Below are 24431 nucleotides of genomic sequence, written 5' to 3'. Positions count from 1 at the left end.
GGAGAACTGTCATTTCTACCACTCGAATCGGGTGCTCCATTATCAAGCCTGAATATTCATGCCCTAAATTAAACTGCTCTTCTCTCCGTTTCGATACCCTCAGTGTTGAACATATAGCCGAACACGTTTTTGTGTTTACACACTCGCGTTTGACATTCTCTTTTTCTCTCTCATTCCGCTTTCACGATCATCCCACCGCAACAACGTTCAACCACAAAAGCCGTCACAAAACTAATTTTGCCAACGTAGTATTACGGGACGTCATGCGTGGTCGGTTCCTACTCGCCATCTCGCGTTCTTTCATTGCAGTTTTCGGAGAGATTGCAAAACTCAGCGGTGAGAGGAGCAATTCTCTACGGAGTCAATTTTTTTAAGGGGTTACATACATGTAAATCGGCAAAAATGTCGGAGGTTGGTATGAGGACACATTTAATTTTTTTTAATATTAATTCAAGATATTAGAATATACATTTTCATTTTTTAACAAAACAAATTTGGAGAAATTTGGTTGTATCCTTGCCGAGATAAAGCTATTTGAAGTTAGCAGTTTCATAAAACAGGTGCCACGATATCTCAACACTGCTTTGACCAAATCGGCTCAAACAAAAATGAGGACTTGTTAAACCGGTCCCTTGTGCATGACGAAGGCCGATTTTGAAAAAGTTTATTTTAAAAAAAGATAAAATATTTTTGATTTTTTATATAAAATATCGTCAGTTTTTGATTGCTGTATTTTTTCAAAAACCAAAATTTTAAATTTGAGCTTCGTCACGCACACGGGATATGTCTTTAGAGCAGTGGTTCTCAACCGGTGAGGAATTCCCCCCTTGGGGGGGGGGGGAATTGGCCATTCTCGAGGGGGGGGGGGGAATCAAGATGCAATAGAAATCCAATGTTTTTGAACAAATTTGCAAAATCTTAAGGGGTACATGTAGAAAATCACAAAATTTGATAATACAGAAAATTCAATGAATCCACTAAAAAGATGATTTTCAATAATTCCTAAAAGATTCATGAACATATTTCATGTTTAAACAGAATTAGAGACGATTTAAGTTCAAAATTATGTCATGCCGAAAGCGAACTGTCAAACTTTGTGAACATTTTTCTCTAAATACCGAGTTGATTTACGAGTGCCACGATATCTCGAGATGGGATGGACAAAATTAGCTGATATTTGGAGTGAAGACTCTGAAGACATAGTCCGTGTGCATGAAGAAGCCCGATTTTTAAATTTTGAGTTTTAAAAAAGTACAAAAATCATAAACTGACGATTTTTTATATGCAAAATATAATAATATTTTTATCATTTTTTTAAATAAACTTTTTGAAAATCGGCCTTCGTCATGCACACGGGATCAGTTTTAAGAGCCTTCACTAAAATTTTGAGCCGGTTTGGTCAAAGCAGAGATATTGTGGCACCTGTTTTTTGAAAGTGCTAACTTTACATAGCTATATCTCAGCAATGATATAACCAAATGACTTCAAACTTGTTTTGGTAGTAGATAAAAATGTATACTTTAATGCCCTGAAAACAGATTTTAAAAAAAGTTTAAATGTGTGCTCATACCAACTTCTGTCATTTTTGCCGATTTACATGTATGTAACCCCTTATATATTTATCTGGTGCTTTATTTTTTATGCTTATATGCCTTAAATAATGTTTTAACCTGATGGTAATTTCATTGATAAGTGACTACAGAATTTTTAATTTCCTTAGATTTCATTTTTGAAGGTATTTAGCTGATTAAACCTTAAAAATGCAGAAATGTTTTTCATGAATGATTCCTTAGTAAAAGGTTTTTAAAAATAGTTTTCGGGGTTGTTTTTTCTAAGATTATTTGTTTATTTTTATGTTTTGAGTTTTTGTATTCTCTCAAACATGAGCAGTTGACTGAAATATTGGGTTTCTTAAAACAATTTCTGTGATTTTTCACATTGTTTGAAACATGAGCAGTTCTTTAATAAAATTGTTTTTGTTTTCAATACTACGCTATACTTCATTTTATTTTAAAAGAGAGTTCATGTAAGTTTTAATAATCTTCCAAAATGAGCAGTTCTTCAAAATATTAAAAAAACGTTACTTAATCCACCCTTAGGTGGTTGGCGTATGCGTATGTAACACTTAAGTGCTTATAACTTTTGATAGGGTTGTCAGATCTTCAATGTTTTGGGCGCATTGGAAAGCTATTTTGAATACCTATCCAACGGTAGTTCGCATGAGAGATCCGGACAACGTTTTCATCAACATATCTGATATCCGGCCTCCAAAAAGCGTATAAATATCACTTAAGTGCTTATAACTTTTGATAGATTTGTCAGATCTTCAATGTCTTGGACGCGTTGGAAAGGTCTTTTAAATACCTTTCTGAAAATGTATAGCATGACGGGTTTTCTTACAAAAACCACCCTTTTTACAATCTTCCGGACTTTTGCTAAAATCGTTTTTTTAGCATAACTTTTGAAGTACTTATCTTAACTGCATAATTTTTAATAGCGACTTATGGGACCTCAAGACGGATCGAATGACACCAAAATGGACAAAATCGGTTCAGCCAATGTCGAGATAATCGAGTGACAATTTTTTGATCAACATCCCACCACACACACAGACATTTGCTCAGAATTTGATTCTGAGTCAATAGGTATTCATGAAGGTGGGTCTAGGAGGTCTAATTGAGAAGTTCATTTTTCGAGTGATTTTATAGCCTTTCCTCAGTAACGTGAGGAAGGCAAAAAGGATTTCTTCAAGTTTTTGGATTGTTTCGATCATGAGCAGTTATTTTTTTGCTAATTTGAAAAGATGTATATTTGTGAGATTTTGCATTCATTACGTTTTTTTTTAAGTTTTCCAAGCATTATCCTTTTCTATTAAAAAAAAAATGATTCATCAAGATTTATATTTGTGCCTGATCAGAACAATAAAACTGTGGGTATTTGCACTTGCGTCATAGGGCCGCAGCTGACGAAAACTTTGAAAAATACTTTTCCCAGCCTAAAGGCCAGCTTGAAAAAAATCACGAAGTTTTGCATTCCATTAAATACCAACATTAAACGACAATTGCTAAAAAAAATGAATGAAGTATTTGTACATTGTTGAGAATATAAAAAAGATGTTTTGTTTTAAAGCCGTTTTTGCATTCATTGAAAATAAAATATAAAGGGGAGGGGATGATGTTCTCGAAAATAAGCCGAGGGGGGAATGGATCGAAAAAGGTTGAGAAACGCTGCTTTAGAGTCTTCACCTCAAATTTTCAGCCAAAAAATCGAAATATTGAATGTTTGCCACTTTGTCAAAATTTCACTGGAGTATTTTTTGATTGCAAATTCGATTTTATATAGAAAAATTAAGTGACAATTTTTTGCAACTGATATTTCGATTTTTTCAAAAAATTAGAAATGATTCAAATATGTATAACTCGGTCAAAGATTTTTTGCACATTCCGGAAATTTCTGAAACGTTGGCATTGATGTCCCCTAAAACATAACAAAAAATAATAATGAAAATTGTGTTTTTTACGCATCAAGTGACAAAAAGTGAAAATAAAAATCACATTTTTTTTTACCGTGTACAATTTTTTTCAGTGTTTGACTTTGCCGAAGACACCAAATCGATCAAAAAAATTCTTCAAAAAATGCAGACTTTTTTATCATGTTTGTATGGACAACTGACAAATTTGTATGGAAAATTATATGGACAATCTAATAAAGCAAAATGGCTTCAAACAAATTTCAGCCTGATTAAAAATTACAAAAAAAAACGAATGACCGAAATCTCCTAGAATTGCTCAGATGGCTTATTTGGACAAAAGAAATTGATTAAAATAGTTACAAACACATGAAAAAATGCAAAAAAGGCAATTTTCAAAACCGTTGGGAACTGCTCAAATTCGGAACCAAATTGCACCCTAATTTCCCATTTTCTTCATGATGATGAACTTGACAGGAAAATTGAAACATTCCCCATTCCCAGAAACGAAAGCCCACAACGCAAGGGTTGCAATCATGAAAAGTTTGTTCGCAACATGCTCGAAAACATATCTCCCCTCCCCCCGTTTTCCCAAGTGGAAACCCCTCCCCAAGACACTGCATACTGCTGCCAAAAGCTGGCAGGCAAAACATCCTGCAGCATATTGCTGCTGCTCTTAATATTTGCCTCCTCAATGAAGACGACTGCTCTTTTCTGCTCGCTAGCATCGTCAAGCCAAATTATCCCTCAAATATGCACTCCGCCTTATTTTGCCTGCCAGTTTCCCTTTTTTGTTGTGGTAGACGGTCCTCCTTCACCCTCAACTTCAAAGTGCATCCTTCCCCACGTGCAAGTTTATTTAGCAGTCCCGTCTCAAGCCTTTCGAAATTGAGGTTTTCAAGATTCTCTCCAAAACCTCTGCTTCAAAAAACGGAAAAGTGCGGTGGAAATTCCTCCACTTTCTTTCTTATATCACTGAATTTTTTTAAATCATCCCTTTTTCCGATTTTCCAACCAACTCACACAAGCACAATTTCCTCAGTGTATCTGTGCGCGCGTGCAAATTTCGAAAGGAAAAGCGCCACTTGATTTACATATAAAACGAAAACGATTTAAAAACCAGCCAAAGCAGCAATTTTTCCTCCCTTTTTTTTGGCGGCGCCCCCTTCCCCGTTGAACGATCCCCGCAGGACGATCTCGTCATGCAAGTTCAAAACGATTCCCCGCACAACTGTGCAACTGCTTGCTTGCTTTTTTCTTACAATAAGCACACATACACGATGGCACGAAACACACCGAGAAACCCAGACAGCAATACGGCTCCTCGGAGTTGCTCGGAGACTGCTGCAGTGCACCGAAACTGGGGCCTCCGCGACGCTGCTCCAGACAAGATACAGACGGTGGTAACTCTTGAATGGGTGGGATTTTAATATTATCTGGCTTGAAAAGTGTAAATTTAACTGAAATGCAAAGTCGTAACCAAATTTGAGCAAGAGAAATACCTAAATAACCTAAATGCAACATGTTTGCAACATCGAGATGTTGCAGAAAACTTTTTTGCAACATCTTTGTTTTTGACAGCTTTTGATTGAACAACAATTGGGTAACTTTTCTTTTAAAGCAACCGACACCGTTAAGGGTTAAGAAGTGGCAAAGAAGCCAGCGGAAAAGCTCGATTCTGGTTTCTCAGAAGAGCACAAACGATTCACGTTTCGACTTTTTCTTACCAAAAAAAAAGAAAGTAACAAAAAGAAGAACAATACATGGCGCTGGAAAATGACTGTTTTGTGTTGTGTTCTTTGTAAGCGTGCTTTTGCTTTCTTTTTATTCCTTCGGAAAAGTGATTCCCACACTGCACTTGGGAAGCGATTGCGATGCTGGTTGATAGCGTTGCGCGGGATGAAATGGTCTTTTATTTATTTGCAGTCAGCGTATACGAGGGTATGGAGAGCAGTTCTCAGTGACGTTGAGCAGAATATCTGGATCTGAATGAATAAAGATGGATTTGCGCTAAATTTGATTTGAAAGTGGTTTTTGGATGAAAAGAAAGGGTTGTTGGTTTTGTTGAATTGAATTATTAGGTTTTTGCAAATCATTCAAGAATTAATGGCATATTGATATTCTTGGACTTTGCTTCTATTCTACAAATTATGAATTTTAGATAAAATTGTCAAAAGGTCCTATCTGCATAGGACGGATAGATTGTTTTGAAAATTTAATCTAGAATTTGGTTACAGATGCCACAATTGAAAAATAATTGTTTCCATCATTATTATTGCATCTTAAAAAACAAGTTTCTCAACAAACCGCCCACAAATGGCTTCCAAATCTAATTTTCATTTCCTTGTTAACACAGGGCACAGTTTTCCTCATTGAGAAAACATTGCACTCCCTTTTCAAACATCCCATGGACGGAACAGGTGGCCCTTCTTTTTTGTTCTTTTCCACTAATCCACGTCTCCATCATCGAGTGGCCCGGAAAAACCAGGAGGGTTTTTGTTTTCATCCCCCTCTGTACTAATGTTACTGCTGCTCTAGTAGCAGGAAAAACCCTCCCCAGGATCTGCGAGTGTCACATCGCTGATTACAGTTTAATATTCCACTCGACTGCAATTTTACTTACAGAGAGGGTCGTCGTCCAGCACCAAAGTGGTGATAAATGGAAAAGTTTTGTCGCCCCAACCTCAAATCCAACGCAGGATGCTTTTTTCCCCATCCCATCAGAAGCTCATACAATCACCCTTGTGTTTGGTTCGACGTTCCCCTCCGTGGGAAAATCTCGTGTGAGGACACTTTTTCCATCAATGTGACACACTTTGTTTCCCCTTGGATGGAATTTCCATAGAATTTCCTGCATCGCACCCCCCGCGAAGCTAATTTCTGCTGAGGTCAGGCCGGGTAAAACTCTGCCAGGACTCTAAACCAGTGCGTGTGAGCTCCCCACTAAACTCAGTGACATTTTTAACTCTTGATGTATATTCAGCAAAACAAGGCATTTTTCCTACGGTTTGCTACGGTATGTCCACGCATCCTTCCCCACCTGTTGATTCTGTGTAATGTGATCCGTTCACTGAAACAGTCTCTGCGGTGAAAAAAAAAACGCAGTAGGCCTGACTGCTTCAATGTTTGCATTACATTATCAAGCAACTGAGTGTCCGTCGCACACAGCCCAACCAAGGGTGAGTGTTTTTCACGTGCGCGGGAAAACTTTTCTCATTTTCCAAACAACAACAGCGGCCGTGGTTGCTAGCCGTCGGATGTGACACTGTGACAAACCACGTAATGGCGGTTGTTACACACTCTCTGCCCCGGTGGGTCACGAAGAAGTACGACACTGCTGCTGCTCTGGAGGGCACGGAACTGACAGTTTCGATTACTCAAAAACAGTTTCGTCTCTGCTAAAACGAAAAGGCTGATTGTGGAGGAAATCGTTTAGAGGATTTTCTGAAAATTGGAACAAATGTAGCAAAATCTGTTTGATTTTCCTTTAAGTGATCATTTGATTTTAAAGTATTCAGTTCAATCAAAAAATCAACACAAATAATCTTAATAATAATTAAACGGTGCAAATCAATCAGAGCATTTGCACCCAGATTTTTGTTACAGACATTTCAATATATTTTTAAATTTATTCCTTAAAGTCAGTGTTGTGGCGTCGGAGCCGGAGTCGGTGGAGTTGGGCTTTTTTGGGGACCTGGAGTCGGAGTCGGAGTCGTTATAACTTTCTGAGCTGGAGTCGGAGTCGGAGTCGGAGCCGAAAAGTTCTGATAACCCGGAGTCGGAGTCGGAGTAATCTTAAATTCACAAAATTTCCCAAAAAATTAAATCCAGACTAACAATTCAAAAGGGCTAAACATTCCATATTAAACCCTTTTAAAACGTTAGTCTTGATTTAATTTTTTTGAAATATGCTATTCGAAAAGATCGGAAAATTTCACGAATTTTTGTAAATCGGAAAATTTGTTGCTGAGATATCGACATTAAAAAAATGGTGGGTTGTTTGGGTGAGACTTAGAAAACATTAATTTTTCTGTTTTTAAATCTTTGCATGGCAATATCTCAGCAACTAAGGGTCGTATCAACAAAATTCAAAAGAGCAAAATATAAAGAATTTTCTCAGCTCTTCAAAATTATTTTTTCAAAAGTGGGCAAACATAGGCACTAATTTAAAAAATGAATAACTGCGACATGTACTTGAAAATTGTGCACTTAATCAAAATTTCATTAAAGTTTGATTAAAAATTCATTTTACATTTTAATTTTTTTAAGTTAAAAAATTTTTGCAGCCAATAATCCGATTTAAAAAAAAAAAACAGTATTGATTCAAAAAATAATAACTCGGTCATAGATTTTTTGCACATTCTGGAAATTTCTGAAAAGTTGACATTTGATGTCCCCTTAAACATATGAAAGTAAAAATAGTGTTGTTTTGCAAATCGAGTTTTAGTGGTAAAAAGCACACATTCTGGAAATTTCTGAAAAGTTGACATTTGATGTCCCCTTTAACATATAAAAAAAGTAAAAATAGTGTTGTTTTGCAAATCGAGTTTTAGTGGTAAAAAGTTAAATTAAAAATCATCAAAAAAAATTTACCGTGTATCATTTTTTTCAGTCTAGTCTTTATCCATACCTCCAACTTTGCCGAAGACACCAAATCGATCAAAAAAATCCTTCAAAAGATACAGATTTTTGAATTTTCATTTATTTCATATTTTTGTATAGACAGCTTCCAAATTTTTCATGGAAAATTACATGGACAAACTAATCATGCAAAATGGCTTCTTTGGGCATACCGAAAGCACCAAAAATGTTTCAGCCGGATTGAAAAATACGAAAATTAAAATTAAATAATAAAAACATGCTATTTTGAAAAGAATTAGAATGTTATTATTGAAGATATAATAGTCGTCGAGAGTCGGGTGAATGTATTTGTATACACTTTGTATGAAGTCTTGCAAGAGAAGCCAAAGATCGTAAAATATTGAAGGTTAAGGGTGTAGCACATTTATCAACATTTACTCTAGAAGTTATCGATTGAAAATATTATTAAATCATTATAAACCAGATTTTTCATGACATCCAAAAAATAATCAAGATTAAAAAAAGGTGAAAAAAGTGATTAAGATAATTAGAGCAATTCCAAAACCGATAATTGATTTTATTTGTATTTTTTGATTTGGCTGAGATATCGACATTGGACATTAGAAGTGGTCAATCATGGTCACTATTTTTATTCAATTCAATTCGGTTTTATTTGTGAATAATCCAAGTTACAATGAGTTCATTTAGGTATATAACAGAGTTTTGGTGTTCCTTTCAGCTGTGTTTTACATCGTAATTCAATCGAAAAATTATTACTTATAACTATGGAATATACAAGAGTAAGAAAAAGTTTTCAAAAAACTTACAGAAAGTGCAATGGGAAAAGGATAGATAAAGAGAAAGCTTAAAACTAGATCACAGACAAAAATAATCAATTATAGATATGCTTGATCATCAGCTCCCCGAGGGCCAGAAATTGCTCCGCCTTGTTACGGCAGCTCCGAAACCGCGTCATCATCTCCCCCGCGAGAGCAAAGAACTCCGGCAGGGTAAAGAGATCTTCCCCGGTGACTCCTTGCTGGGCCGCATCGCCGCTACCGGCAGCGACCACGCTGGCAAACGAACGCCCCCATCCAGGAGGGATCGCTGGGTTGTCCGCTGGAACCGTAGGCTGTCCAGCTGCAGGAACGGCTGCGCTCGTACTTCGCTGAGGAGGGTGGGCTTTCTTCTTCCTCTTTTCCTGCTCCTCGAGGTAGGCCTTGCGCGCGACGCATCCGCGGTAATTGCCGGTATGGTTGCCGTCACAGTTCGCGCACTTTACGCGCGGCTTGGTTTGTTCTGCCTTGTCCCCCAAGTCCGCCTTTCGTGGCAGTGCGCACGCCTCGGAGAGGTGTGATTCACCGCACTTCACGCAGCGGGGCCGAATTTCTGGCAACGGTGGCATTGCGCTACGTCCGTCGGGTTTTTGGAGTAAAACCGCCAGTTTACCCAAAAACCGTCCAACGTCTTAGTCCGCCGCAGGTCTTGGATCTTGACGGTGCCGCGGTCGAAGTACAACAGGTACAGAGTGTGCACACCCGTGACCGTTGTCTTGCGCGAGAGCACTTTAATCTCCCGCGGTTTTATTCCGGCGTTCGAGAGGTGTCGCTTCAGGTCGGCGATCGGACGGTCTTGGTAACCCTGCAAGACGACCTTAACAGGGGGCTTCTCTGGGTCGTATGTGTAGAAGTTGAAGTTGCTACGCTTCAGTTCTTCAAGCACCAGGTCGAAATCTTTTTTGCTCAGTGTAATCACTTGCACTGCCGACTTACCGATTTTCAGACAATATCCGAGGCCTTCCAGCAACTCGTCAACATCGTCCGCCAACGTGTCCAAAACAAAAATTGGAGGTGGTCTACGTTCCGCTGGAGAGTTGTTCTTTTTTGACGTCGGCACTTTTTTCCGTGCACGACCATCATCGTCGTCGTCGTCGTCGGTAGTGCTGCTACCGTCGGTGTTGTTGTTGTTGTTTTCTTCATCGTCGCTCAGCATCTGGAACTCGTTCCTGATGGGGATGTTGGCGGATGTTGATGTGCCACTGGTCGTGGCACCGGAGGAACCGGAACGGGTTCGCACTGGTGATCTCGGAACATATCCGGGATGTAGTAACTTTTTGTCGATGCCTTTTGCGCTCACTCTCCCCTGCGCGATGGCGGTCGACACGGCGTTGGTTTGTTTACCTTTTTGCACACGGCCGGTAGACGAACTTCGCGGGTTTTTCGAGGCCGCACTCGAACTGCCACGGCCACGGCCGGCCCTTGGCATGCTGCTGGAGCAAACTCGCGGCTAATCACGGTAAATTACGGCGAAAAATTTCGAAAAAACGATGGAGCACTGAGCACTTGACTGCTGCTTGCACTCGTGCGTACACGGAGGAACGTCACTATTTTTAAAAATCGAAAAACTGCACATATTTGACTAAAATCTAATTTTCGGTGGCTATATCTTGAAATCAGAGCCCTTTATCAAAAAATCTGTAAAGTAGTTTTCGATTGCAAATTCAATTTTGCATAAAAAAATAACGTCAGAACTGTTTTTGCATGAAATTTCGATTTTTTTCCAAAAATCACTATTTTTTTAAAAATTTATAACTCGGCTGCAGATTTGTTGACTATTTTTTTTCTATGGCTCAAAAGTTGCGGGTTTTTGTCCCCTAAAACATATAAAAAATCCCGAAAATCAAAAAATACGTACCGTAAACCGGGGTGACTTTGATAGGATTTCAATTTGTTTTTAGAATATTTTCCAACAGGTAAGGTTTTTCTCAAGATTATTATTTTTAAAACATGTACTGGGGTAGGCCACACAAAGTCCATGCACTATTTTGGAAAAAAGTTGTTTCAATAGTGTTTAGAAAAATAGTTACGTTAAAAATTCTTGGATTTAATTCCGGGGTGACTTTGATAGTCATAGTTTTTCTTGTTAAAATCATATTTAAGATGTTCAAACTTTATTTGTACGTTAAATGTACCATCACTAAAGTAGCTGATATAGTTTGTAAGAAAAAAATCAATGTTTATATTAAGTTAACTAAGTTTATAAGCTTTTTAACAAAATACATACAAATTTTAGGTAAAATTGCTAAAAAGTCGGAATTTTGCCTAAAATTTGTTAAAAATAGTTTTGTTTATAAAATTATCGATTTATATTGCATTTTAAACTGAATTCGAAGCACGAATCACAAGTTTTCACATTTTACATGAAATTTGTTCAACTGAATTTGCCTATAAATTTGGAGATTTTTTTTAATTGTGTTTCAAAAACACATATTATTTATTATTTACAAACTTATTTAACCTTCTCCTAGTGGAAAATTGTCCAAAGAATCCGAAAATGCATTCCGTTTTCCGATTAAAAATCATGTTCATTGAGAAAATCATGACACTTTGAGAAGTTTAAAATAATGACTTTCATCCACATTTTCTTAACTTTATTTAACTAACTTTATGAACTTTTCAAAAATTTATGAAAAGTATTTCATGAGGTACTTTGAACACTTCTCTACCACGGTCAGTATGTTTCTGAATCATTCCTTACGTATTTTAATTGTACTCTTCATTTTGCGGAAAAATCGCAAACCTATCAAAGTCACCCCGTTTTACGGTATTTTGGGAAATGGAGTTTTTGTGAAAAAAAAGTTGATTAAATTTTTTTCCGTGTACCTATTTTTTCTCAATAGTTTTCAAAAATACCTACAACTTTGCCGAAGACACCAACTTGATCAGAAAATTCACTCAAAAGTTACAGCTGTTTGAATATTTACGTACCATTTTTGTATGGACAGCAGCCAAAATTGTATGGAGACTTGTATGGGTGCAACAAAATAGCTGTTTTGGTCATAGGGAAGGCCCCCACTAAGTTTAAGACAAATAAAAAAGTATAAAAAATAAAAATTGTTGAAATCGGCCGATTTCGTAGAGAGTTTGCTGCAAAAGCTCATTTTTATTTTGTATTGCAAATTGCGATTTGAAATTGAAAACACTTTCAAACAGAGAAAAATAATTTTGTAGGCTCCAAGAAACGTAAGAAGTTAGAAAAAAAACCCAAACGTCATCTCTCGTTAAAAAAAACCCAAACGTCATCTCTTTCAATTCTTAATCGGCTTAGAACTAATTTGTCGAAGAAAAAGAAGAACATTGATAACTGCTCTGTCAATTCCATTCCCATCATCTGCAAGTCCTTCCTTTTCAACATAATAGGATTTTACCAAGTCCATCACGCAAACAAAGAAATACCTAAGAAGAAGAAAAAACCCTCCGAAAAAATTACTTCCTCCCCAACGCCCACCCTTTTGGCCACGTGGCCACAACAAATCATGCCAAAGCCAAAAGAGCACAACAGAGCCGCACGAAAATTAAAATTGACTTCTTTTGTACCCGACAAGCCTACTGCGCGAGTTGGCAGCCAAATGAACCTGTAAGAGGGGTGGGGAGCAGCAAAACACAGTACACGACTCCAATATTTTGATTAAAAACCTGATCAAGCGAAGCCTCCGACTCTCCGCCTGCTGCGATTGCCCAATTTTGGGCTTACCACCACCCCTCTTCGTTGCCATGACAGTTCCACTCGGCGTCATTTTCCTGAGACAATCTCGATAATGATGGTGCTGAGCTTCCACCCCGGAAACGTGGCGCGCGGAAAAGTTCCAACCCAGCTGACAACGTCATTGCTTGTAATACGAGCCCCCCAGAACATCCTGGAAAGTCAGCGTTTGTGGGGCGAAAAAACGACAGACACACAGCCCATAGATAATCGATAAATAATTATTTATGTTTTCCTCGACTCGAATCAGAAGAAGCGGGGCGTGCCTCATTATTTCGTTCAGGAGCTTTTTTTTCGGAGAAAAAACAAGACCGGACGAGTCCTTCATCCAAGCAGCCGTTGCGCGCCTTCGAGTACTCGAGGGGAGGTTGGAAGGATACCAGTGCCAGCTGGTTGATTCTCGTTTTTTCCTCATTATTTTCACTCTTGTCTTGCGCTTCCTGTGCTTGACGCTTACTCTGTTTTTTGGGGGTGATTGTTGTCGGAAAAAAGGCATAAAGAGATTTGACATATTTGTTGAAGATACTTTTATATAAGATCTGAAAACGATAAGGAAAAAAACATGACGATACACGGAAAAAAGTGTACGAAAAATCATGAATTTCGATTCATGAATTCGTGAATAATTGGATTTATGATTTCGTGAATAGTTGGATTCATTGGCAATAAAGTGAGATTATTTTCTAGTAAAATTTGATCAAAAACTGTGAATCTTTTTATATCAAACATTTCTATAACATTTTCACAATTTTCCCTCCATGTGCCAATCGCTTCCGCCGGAGGTTGTTTCGCGTTCCGTCCATAAATCACTGCGGCGTGGTAATTTTTCCCTGGGATTTCCCTCGCACCTCTCCCTTCCTTCAATTTCCCCCAACTCATCAACGATGACGTGTTGAGCACCTTGTGCCGTTAGTCCTCCTGGGGCCGGCAATCGTTTCCTCGTCATCCTGGCGCACAGATTTCCGTGACTAAGTGGAAATGGTCCGCAGGTTCGACTTCATAGGCCAACCTAGTACCGTTCGAATTCCCTTGGCCATTTTCCCCCTACGTCTTCTTCGTCTTCTTTCGTGATGAAAGTGAAATTGGATGCCTTAGCAGTACTTTGGTGCACGTGGTGAATGTCCCTTTTTTTCGCCAGCTCTCTTTCTATTCTAATCCCGGATTCACCGGCGCGAAGGTAGACGCCCGGATAGGTTTCTACAGGGAAATCATCGAGGCTCGTCGCCGCCAACAGTATGACGGATGAGGACATTCACCGTGGTGACAGCGGGCCCTTTTGGGAAGTGATTTATTCATTAGGCTTAACCGGGGCGGTGTGTTTTGCGCGAAAGGTGAGCTTTCTGGGTGAGGTGGAAAAAATAAGTTGTTAAAAGCTGATAGAATAGTTTTACGTTCATTGACAATCGACTAAATTGCGTATTATTCAATTACCATCACCAACAAAACAATTTTCAGCTCTTTTTCGAAAAATAAATCTACTCTACACCGAACTAAAGTGAGAAAGCAAACGCTACTAATCTAATCTCTAATCTAATCTAACACAAACGCAGCCAGTCCGATGAAAGCATGCTGGAAAGTCTTGTGATTAGATTACGCCCCAAGCACTTTTCTTGTCATTATTAATAATTGCAGTACATCCGAGAACACCCGAAAATGTAATACAAAAATTAAAGCGGCCAGCCCTACTGCGTTGTGTTTACCGCAGAGAGGATTCTGTGAACGGAACACATTTCACAAAATCTACAGGGGAGGAGGGATGCGTGGACATACCGTACCAAACGCTCCGGTGTGATTTGCATTATTGTTGTGAAAGTTGTGTTTAGTGTAATAATATATAGTTAAATGAGAATAGAATTTTATATTGTAAATTACCTTTATGACTAGCTGAAAAATAATAAAATATTAAGTGAAGTAAGGCAGAGCGTTCGGAGATTATAAGAAATTTAGGTAAGAAATTGTATTTTAACAAGAATTTCGATAGTTCTAATAGACGAAACAATAAAGTAGAGAAGATTTAAAGGAATTTAGAAACGAGAGAAATAGTGAAACATTTTGAGACAAATATTTGAAAATCTTTGAAAAGGATAAAATCTGGACCCACTGTATGGTTGAGGTTGAATTTTCATTGGTGCAAGTTCTCAGGACGTCAGGAAACACTAGGAGAGGAAGCTATCTGAGTTTTTCCCTCGCACGAAAAACAGTTCGTTTTCCGTTCCTCCCTGGCAGCAGCTCCCTTCTTCAAGCATCCCCTCAGCAGCAGGTGGAAGTTTGGTATGCTCCCCTCTCGCCAGTTGCACTCTCCATTCCGCCTCACTATCTTTCCTTACGGTGCAGAGAAGGAGTCATCGGCCGACCAATTCATTCCGCCGCCGCTGTCAACGCACAGACACACTTGCACATCACTTGCATGCAAGTTGAACACTTCGGTGTTCAGGCCAAGTTACACTACACACGACCGCTTGCAAGGCTCTCACTCACGGCTCTCGCAAAAAAAGAAAAACAAAGGTGGCCAGAAACGTCACAACGGGCCGCAAATTAAATCGCCTAAAACGCAAAAATAATCTAGGAAAACGGGCAAACTCCACAATTTTCGCGACAAACTCTCCACGGCCGACCGAATGACACCAATTGAGTGGGACCGATCTCTTAAATTCGTCCTAAAATCGCAATTTAAATGCAGCTGCCTGACACACACGACATTTCTCAAACGCGCCCGTACACTCTCTCCTAAAGTAAGAAAGCAAACGCTACACAGAAAAAAACATACACAGCAAAAAATCCGATGGTAAAATCGCATGCAAAAGCATGCACATCACCTTCGTTGAAATAAACACTTAATATTACACACTGCATGTACAATTTTTCTACACACAAAAAAAAAGTTGCAACCGACGGGATTCAAACCCAGCACCAACAGTAAGGACTGGCGCCTTAGCCCGCTCGGCCATCAGACCGATGAAGAATGGAAAGGATAAACGCATATATGAGCTTGACATTTCGGTCAAGTAGGTTTCTCATACTGATGGGCTACATATTTCAGGGTGTAATATTACATAGAATTTCATAAAATAATGCAACATTTATTTTACACCCAGGCCTTTTACACGCAGCTGGATTACTACTTTATTTGCTGTGTAATTCCGAATTCATAATTCATTGATGCAACACTTTTGCACATCATTGATCATTTAAATTTTAAAGCGATTTGATGTAAGTTTGCAACAAATCATACATAAAAAAACATGATTTAACGTGCGATTCAGACGATTACATCGAATCTTTAGTTTACATCAACCGAGTTTACATGTTATTCATGATTTCCGTGTCAAGTAAATTTACACTTTTTTCTGTGTAACTACAAATGATAAAATAATCATTTTGCAACAGTGTTGCAGAGTTATTATTTCAATTCTCTCGACTAGATCGTCTAAATAGTGGAGTACTCAAAAACACAGTTTTAGATTTTTTTTGTGTTTGTTAATATTTTAGGGGAAAAAATCCATCTTTTAGGGTATAATTCAGCAAGAGCAAAAATTATTTGAACTAGCTATGCGGCACTCCGGCACACATTTTTTTGTATTTTTTTTTTATGTGAAATCAAATTTGTAGTTGAAAAGAAGTTTTAAGACTTTTTGAATAACTTCATATTTTCTTTCTTTTTGTTTCCTTTGTATTTTTAAAATATTTCGTGAGAGAAAGAAATATTTTTGAAAAGTTCTTCAGAAAACTATACTTCTATACTATACTATATAAATATATTTATATAAAACTATATAAAGGGAACAGCATCTAATTCCAGCGTGCCTCTAATGTTGCCGTATCAGCACTTTAACAAACAATTACAACTCATTAAATGCGTTTTCAACTGAAATCGAGTGATAAATAGCTCAATGTGAAATGAACAAGCAAGTTTCTATCAAAAGTTTTGCAAAAATAGTTGTTTAAATAGTGGAAATCAGCGAAATGGATGGAGTTAGGAAAGAGCGCTTATCTTACCAAAACATCGAGAATTTTCCCTGGTTTCTAAAATACAGCCTCACAAAGTATTCGAATTCGATCGATCCTGTAATTTTAAACTGACGGTATCTCAAAAACAATTGGTCCGATTTTCAATGTAAAAAAAATCAACCTGTGTGAAATTTTCTGATCTTTTCAATAAAAATAACTTTAAAATCAAACATTTATTTTGAAAAGGTCTACAAGTAGATAATTTTCCCAATTTCATTGTTTAAACAAAATTTTACATTTTTTGAAGTATTTTTATTGAAAAGAACAGAAAATTCCACATAAGTTTTTAACTTTGAAAAACTGACCAATAGTTCCAGATATCTTTAGTTGATAATCACAGGTTAATTAGGTTATATTTAAAAAAAATCATTTTCATCGATTTCAATTCTTTGTGACGCTGTATCTTAGGAACTAATTTCCCGATTTTTAATGTTCTAGAAACAAAATTGTAGTAAATATTCAGCTGTTCAACAACATTTTTTACGGGGTGCATTTTTTAAGAAGTATTTTTAAAAAGCAAATAAATCATAAATTTTTACCTAAATGTAGCGTTTAATTCAAAACGGTTTTTTTGTTATACTAAAAAAAATCGGTGAAATACTTTTTGATTGGAAATTTGATTTTGCACAAAATGATTTTTAATTTTTTTTGTCTAGGTTTTCAAAAGAATAAAAAACATATTTCCTAAATCAGATTTTGCACCACCATTCTGGGTTTTTTAGCCTCCTCAAACATTAAAAAATCAAAAAAAAAAAAAGAATTTTTAAAATAAAACACAAATAATTGAAAAATCCTACTTTTTCCGTGTACCTAATTGTTTTCCGAAAAGTAATAATCATAAAGGTGCGTTCTCTCATAACAATTCCCCCCCCCCCCCACCGAATGCGTTACATAATAAAATAATGCTTCCTAACCTGCAATTTTGCCGAAGACACCAAATCGATTAGAAAATCCATTCTCAGGATACAGATTTCATACATTCACATACACGGCTGGTCATACAAAGCCCCCCACATTGTATGGAGACTTCAAGTCTTGGACTTGTTTGGGAAAAACAAATAATCCAAAATGACTACACAGGAAATGCATCGACAAAGTTTTATCTGAATCAAAAAATTAAAATTAAAAAATCGCGAAATAATATGCGAAACTGTAGAGAGCTACTCTATAAAATGTATTCTAAATATTTAACTTCAACTTTGTGGCTTTTAATAAAATGTTATTTTGCAGCAGAGCAATTCTCTACGAAATCGGTATTTTTTCTTAAATTTTAATTTTTGTACTTTTTAATCCGACTGAAACTTTTTTGGTGCCTTCGGTATGCAAAAGAAGCCATTTTGCATCATTAGTTTCTCCATATAATTTTCCATACAAATTTGTATGGCCACAAAATTGATGTATGAAAATTTTGAAGGAATGTTTTGATCGATTTGGTGTCTTCGGCAAAGTTGTAGGTATGGATATGACCTACACTGGAAAAAAATGATACAAGTAAAAAAAAAATTGGTGATTTTTTATTTAACTTTTTGTAACTAAAAACTTGATTTGCAAATAAACACTTTTTTTCATTTTATTTATATTTTTCATTCGTGAAATTTTCCGATCTTTTCGAAAAAAATATTTTCAAAATTTTTAAACCAAGACTAACATTTTAAAAGGGCGTAATATTGAATGTTTGGCCCTTTTGAAATGTTAGTCTTGGTTTAAAAAAATTGAAAATATTTTTTTTCGAAAAGATCGGAAAATTTCACGAATGTTTCATATTTTAACATTGAAAATCGGACCATTAGTTGCTGAGATATCGACATTAGAAAATGGTGTGTTGTTTGGGTGGGACTTTGAAAACATTAATTTTCCTGTTTTTTACCTTTGCATGGCAATATCTCTAAGGGACTAAGGGTCGTATCAACAAAGTTCAAAAGTGCAAAATATAGAGCATTTTCTCAGCTTTTCAAAAGTATTTTTTTCAAAAGTGGGCAAACATGTGCACTAATTTAAAAAAATGAAAAACTTCGACTATTTTCAAAAAAGTCACCTAAAATGGATTTAACTTGAAAACGGTGCACTTTATCAAAATTTCACTAAAGTACTTTTTGATTGCAAATTTGATTTTACATCGAAAAATGAAGCTGAAAAAATTTTGCGACCAATATTTCGATTTTTTGAAAAAATCAGTATTGATTCAAAAATTCATAACTCGCTCAAAGATTTTTTGCCTATTCTGGAAATATCTCAAATGTTGGCATTTGATATCATCTAAAACATATCAAAAAATAAAAAATAATTAAAAATAGTGTTTTTTGCAAATCAAGTTTTAGTGACAAAAAGTTTAGTTAAAAATCGCCAAAAAATGTTTACCGTGTATCATGTTTGCTTTGCTGAAGACACCAAATAGGTCGAAAAAAGCCTTCAAAAGACACAGATTTTTGAATTTTCATACATCTTTTTTGTATGGCCAGCTGCCAAATTTGTATGGAAAATTATATGGACAAACTAATGATGCAAAATGGCTTCTTTGGGCATACCGAAGGCACCAAAAAAGTTTCAGTCGGATTAAAAATACAAAAATGTTTAAGGAAATTTTGAAAAGGGAGACAAGTGAGTAGAAAATATGAAAAACTAAAAACAGCCAATCAGAAACAGCAATTGCCTTTTACTATCAGAAAAATAAAATAACTGCAATTATAAATACTTAATAAAAAAAACCAGAACATAAAATTATGTAACATGGAAAAATGAACGGCAGTTAAGGGTTAATGTTGATGATTTCAATGGAAAAAAAACTATTCTTACTGTCCCACCTTAAAACTGAACAATTTTATTACATTTTCCATCAAATCAATCCCATCTTATGCCGAAGTAATTACGTTCCACTTTCCAATTCTAAATTGTTCCAATGAAGGCAAATTTCCCCTTCCCCCTCGAGGAACTTGATTGCGCCATTTCTCGGCTAATTTGGTTACTTGAAGAGGTTTTTTCCCCCGAATCGCTCCAGCCGTAACTTTCTCCAACAACTTTTCACTCTGACCCTCCGGCATCGCCGATTGCTACAATGGTACTAAAACAAAAGGTAGGGCGTAAATTAGTGCAGAAACCTCCCGTGCTAGGTGCTTGCTTCGAGTGGAACACATAAAAAGCGAATTTTCGCCCAACGCCACAAAACTTTTCCTCCGAACCAACAAACACACAACGAAAAACACTTTTCAGTTTCAAATTTACACCTCCGGGGGGTGTGCGCGCGAGCGGGAAACTGATACAAACTTTTGCTCCATCATTTCTTTGAAGAGCCCAACCACGAGCTTCTTTTTTCCCGCTCGAAAATGGCTCACAAAATCAACCGAATAACCGCACAGCAATCGGGCCAAAGTACCCCGAGGACAAGTGAGACCTTTTTTTTTTTGGTGGGTGGAAGGAAAAACTTGCCTATCTTCGACAAAGTCGCGCGCAGCCCCCTCCCGAAAAGCAACCAAATCAAATTAAGAACCAGAGTTGTGGAACGAAAACAGGATGAACAAAAAAATCCTTTTGAAATTTTGCAGTCGAGCTTGAAAGTTGGCTCTCACCTGCCTCGAAATGAACATCGGGGAAAAAATTAACTCTCGGAAAAGTTGCAACGTCAAAAAGGTAAAGTCCTTTTTTCTTTTCTTTTCTTTTCTTTTCCTTTTTTTTGCCCAACTATCTCGATTTCTTTCTTTACTTTTTTAACTTTCCCCACCAAGTTACAAAGTCTCACTTGAGTTTGAGTACTTCATTTTCCAGATTGTCTGCGTTGAGTGTGTGGTCGGTGACGGAATCGACTTTGGTGAGAGGGAGAAATGGTCGTGGGAAATGTTTTTAAAGTTTTTCCCTTTTTTTGCCTCCATTCTCAAGAGCATAGTTTGAGAACACTTTTCGATACGGATTTTTCCTCAGGTAGTTTCTTGTCTTTTCTCGAGGCTTAGCTGTAATGGACCTGTTTTCTTTGTGCTTAGTTTTGAAAACGCTTAAACACTATATTATTGTGCTAAACTGTCTGTAAATTCTGTAAACATCAACAGGGGAGAAAAGATGCGTTGACATCCCGGGCAGACGGTAATAACAAAATTAATAATATTTCAATAACAAATCCTGTTAAAATAACAAAAAGTGTTATTATTTCATCATGAAGTTCAACTTCAAGAAGAAAAAATAATAACAGTTTCTGATAAAATGACAAAATTTGGTATTGAAGTGATATTATATTTAAAATGTTTAATAACACGCTAATAAAAGAAAATGTTATACATTACAAAAACTCTCCTAGTAACAAAATTTGTTATTCGTTCGGTATATTGACTTAGAAAAAAATTACCATAAATCGCACAAATGGAAAAGTTTCTAAGTGCCCATAACACAATCTGTTATTTTTTTTTCTTTTGTTAAATATGTTTAGATCTTTGGGATAATTTTGTCTAATTTCGTCGGGGTCATTATTTTTTGGCCATGAAATGGGGTCCTTAAGCTAAAATTATTCTAAAAAGTTGAAATTTTGGAAGTTGATTTTTTTAATTATTTGATATACCCCCTAAGTGACTTTGCTAAAATTGGCTAGAACTATGGGATAATTTTGTCTAATTTCATCGGGGTCATTATTTTGGCTATGAAATGGGGTCCTTAAGCTACAATTATTCTAACAAGCTGAAATTTTGGAAGTTGATTTTTTTAACTATTTGATATACCCCCTAAGTGACTTTGCTAAAATAGGCTAGAACTATGGGATAATTTTGACCAGTTTCGTCGGGGTAATTATTTTGGCCATGAAATGGGGTCTTTATTCTAAAAAGTTGAAATTTTGAAAGTTGATTTTTTTAATTATTTGATCTACCCCCTAAGGGACTTTGTTTAAAATGGTTAGAACTATGGGATAATTTTGACCATGAAATGAGGTCCTTAAGCTAAAATTATTCTAAAATTTTGAAATTTTGAAAGTTGATTTTTTTAATTATTTGATATATCCCCTAAAGGATTTTACTAAAATTTGCTAGAACTATGAAATAATTTTGACCAATTTCATCGGGGTCATTATTTCACCATGAAATGGGGTTTCAAGCTAAAATTAATCCGATAAAATTAACTTTTGAGAGTTCATTTTTTTAAATCTTGTTTTATTCCCTAACGGAATTGATTTATTTATTGAGAATTTTTGAAGAGCCAGGAAGTCGGAGCTGACGTTGAAGTTCGAGCTGGAGTGAGACCTCGGAGACTGCATCGGATTCAGCAAATTTTCAGCAACTTTTACTTGGAGTCAGAATCTGTGAAGTCGAGTATTTTTAGAGAGCTGAAGTCGTCGTTGACGTCCTGCATCTAGAGTCGGAGTTGTCTTCAAATTATGGATTCAAAGTCGCTTGGAGGTACCCGACTCTGCAGCTCTGACTAGTACAGAGGAGTTATGGCAACTGCAGGTTTATTTGCAAATTACAAATAAACCAAAACAATTTTTTTTTGTTATGGAGACATACCAGTTCAATAACATTTTTTGTTATTATGCTGCTCCACCTCTCCACACAAAATAACAAATCTTGTTATTCCTTTATGATTCCTTCTGTGTTATTGGTTTGTTATTGCAATAACAACATAATAACAGTTTTAGTTATTATTCGAACAAATCTTTGTTATTGATTTTTGTTATTTTAACAACTAATCCGATCATCCCAATAACATAATTTGATCTTCTCACAATATCAAAAACTGACCTTCCCAAGTTATTTCCGTCTCCTCGGGATACCGTATCGAACGCTCCAAGTTATTTGTGGTGTGTTGTGGAAGGGATAGTTGTAACAAAAACAAGAAAAGATGACAAATAACAATAAAAAGATAGACAAATTGACAAATTTACTAAACAACCTCCTTTCTCTCTCTCTCTCCTTGCAGGGCCTCGCCTTCATGATACTCCCGTTCCTCCCGGCCTCCAACCTGTTCTTCCCGGTGGGTTTCGTGATCGCCGAACGCGTCCTGTACATGCCCTCGATGGGCTTCTGCATCCTGGTGGCGTACGGCTTCCAACTCCTCTCCGAGCGGTGGTCCCGCAAGGCCACCTGGTGCTGTCTGGGCTTTCTCCTGCTGAGTCACTCCGTCAAGACCTACAACCGGAACGCCGACTGGGAGTCCGAGTACACGATCTTCATGTCCGGCCTGAAGGTGAACCAACGCAACGCCAAGCTGTTCAACAACGTTGGGCACGCGCTCGAGAGCGAGGGCAAGTTCGAGGAAGCGCTCCAGTTCTTCCACAAGGCCGTCAGCGTCCAGGAGGACGACGTCGGGGCGCACATCAACGTGGGCCGGACGTACAACCACCTGAAGATGTTCAAGGAGGCCGAGCAGGCGTACCTGAAGGCGAAATCGCTGCTTCCGAAGGCCAAACCGGGCGAGTCGTACCAGGCGCGGATCGCCCCGAACCATCTGAACGTGTTCCTCAACCTGGCGAATTTGATCTCGAAGAATGCGACCAGGCTGGAGGAGGCGGATCTGCTGTACAGACAGGCCATCAGCATGCGATCGGACTACACCCAGGCGTACATCAACCGGGGGGACATTCTGATCAAGCTGAACCGGACGAAGGAAGCGCAGGAGGTGTACGAGAGGGCGCTGCTGTACGATAGCACCAATCCGGATATTTACTACAATGTGAGTATTTATTTGATATTTTTAAACTTTTTCAAGGCATTTTAAAGAGAAAAGGGCCAAACATTTTTTTTTTTAATAAAAATGCTTAAATTAAAATTTATTTTTGCCATTCCATTGTGACACAAGGACAAACAAAGAGAAATCACAAATCCGCCTAACTTATTTCAAGATTATTCAGATTGTGAACACCCAAAACGCGATCAAAAATTAAAGTGGCCGAATAACGGTATCAACGGCTAATCTAATTGTTTGTTTACACGACGCTGATTTTTTTGAATCACTTTCTGATGTACACGGAGAAAAAAGTGTTCCCAAAATCGTGAACACCCGTCCATAAAATTGGGAACCACGAACAAAGTGTTCAAATTCCATGGTACGTTTTTGAAAATCGTACCATGGCATTTGAATACTTTGTTCGTGGTTCCCAATTTCATGGGCGGGTGTTCACGATTTTGGGAACTCTTTTTTCTCCGTGTACGCATAATACTGCTAAAAAAAACAAGAATAGGGTCCTAAAGCCCTATGTCAGTTTTTATGTACACCGGTAAAAATCAGTATTAAAAACCATTTCTATTAACTTTTTTCACTTTAATGCAAAAAAATAAATTGACAAGACAGCATTCTTTCAATATATCAACTATGCTCGCCTTGGAACGAGCTGTCAAGTAGGACATTTTCTGTCAAGAAGAAAAAAAAGTTGCACGAGCGTTTGCTCCATACAAAAAAAGTTGCAATTCCATAAACATCCTTGTTGTCTTTTTATCACTGATAATTAAATTCCCAAAATGTGCATTTTGATTTTTGAAAATTTAGGCTAAAAAAGACATCCTCTGAACCATAGTGCGTGATGTGGCAAACCTTGACAAAAAATTATATAAAATCATTTTCTGAAAAGAACTCTGTTTTATATTATAAAATCTACCGTTTTTTACAATTGAAAAAAATCTTAAAAACGCCCGCAATCAGGTAATAAGTTTTGAAAATTAGGGAATTAGTAATTTTCAGCAGACGATATCTCGAAAACCATTGGCCCGATTTTCAATGATAAAAATATATTTTTTTGTGAAATTTTCTGATCTTTTCGACAAAAATAATTTGAAAATATTAAAACTAAGCTTTACTTTTGAAAAGGTCTGCTAATGGAAAATTTTCCTAATTTCATAGTTTAGACCAAATTAAAAAGTTTTGA

The 24431-nt window shown here is 37.0% G+C and overlaps 2 protein-coding genes across 3 annotated transcripts in view; both read left to right on the top strand.

Moving 5' to 3' along the window:
• Positions 1–24431, top strand: part of LOC120421843 (LIRP-like) — a 368041-nt gene that overhangs the window by 285015 nt on the left and 58595 nt on the right. The window lies entirely within an intron of this gene.
• The window catches only part of LOC120421835 (protein O-mannosyl-transferase Tmtc3-like), a 469119-nt gene that overhangs the window by 428593 nt on the left and 16095 nt on the right, over positions 1–24431 (top strand). For both annotated transcript variants that reach the window (XM_052708777.1, XM_052708776.1), the window contains one exon: positions 22490–23242. In XM_052708777.1, the coding sequence (XP_052564737.1) occupies positions 22490–23242 (753 nt within the window). The remainder of the gene's footprint in view (positions 1–22489; positions 23243–24431) is intronic.

This window comes from Culex pipiens, chromosome 2 (assembly GCF_016801865.2).
Source record: "Culex pipiens pallens isolate TS chromosome 2, TS_CPP_V2, whole genome shotgun sequence".
Lineage (NCBI taxonomy): Eukaryota > Metazoa > Arthropoda > Insecta > Diptera > Culicidae > Culex > Culex pipiens.
Note: the sequence above shows the minus strand (reverse complement) of the source record. Positions and strands in the feature narration are given on the sequence as shown.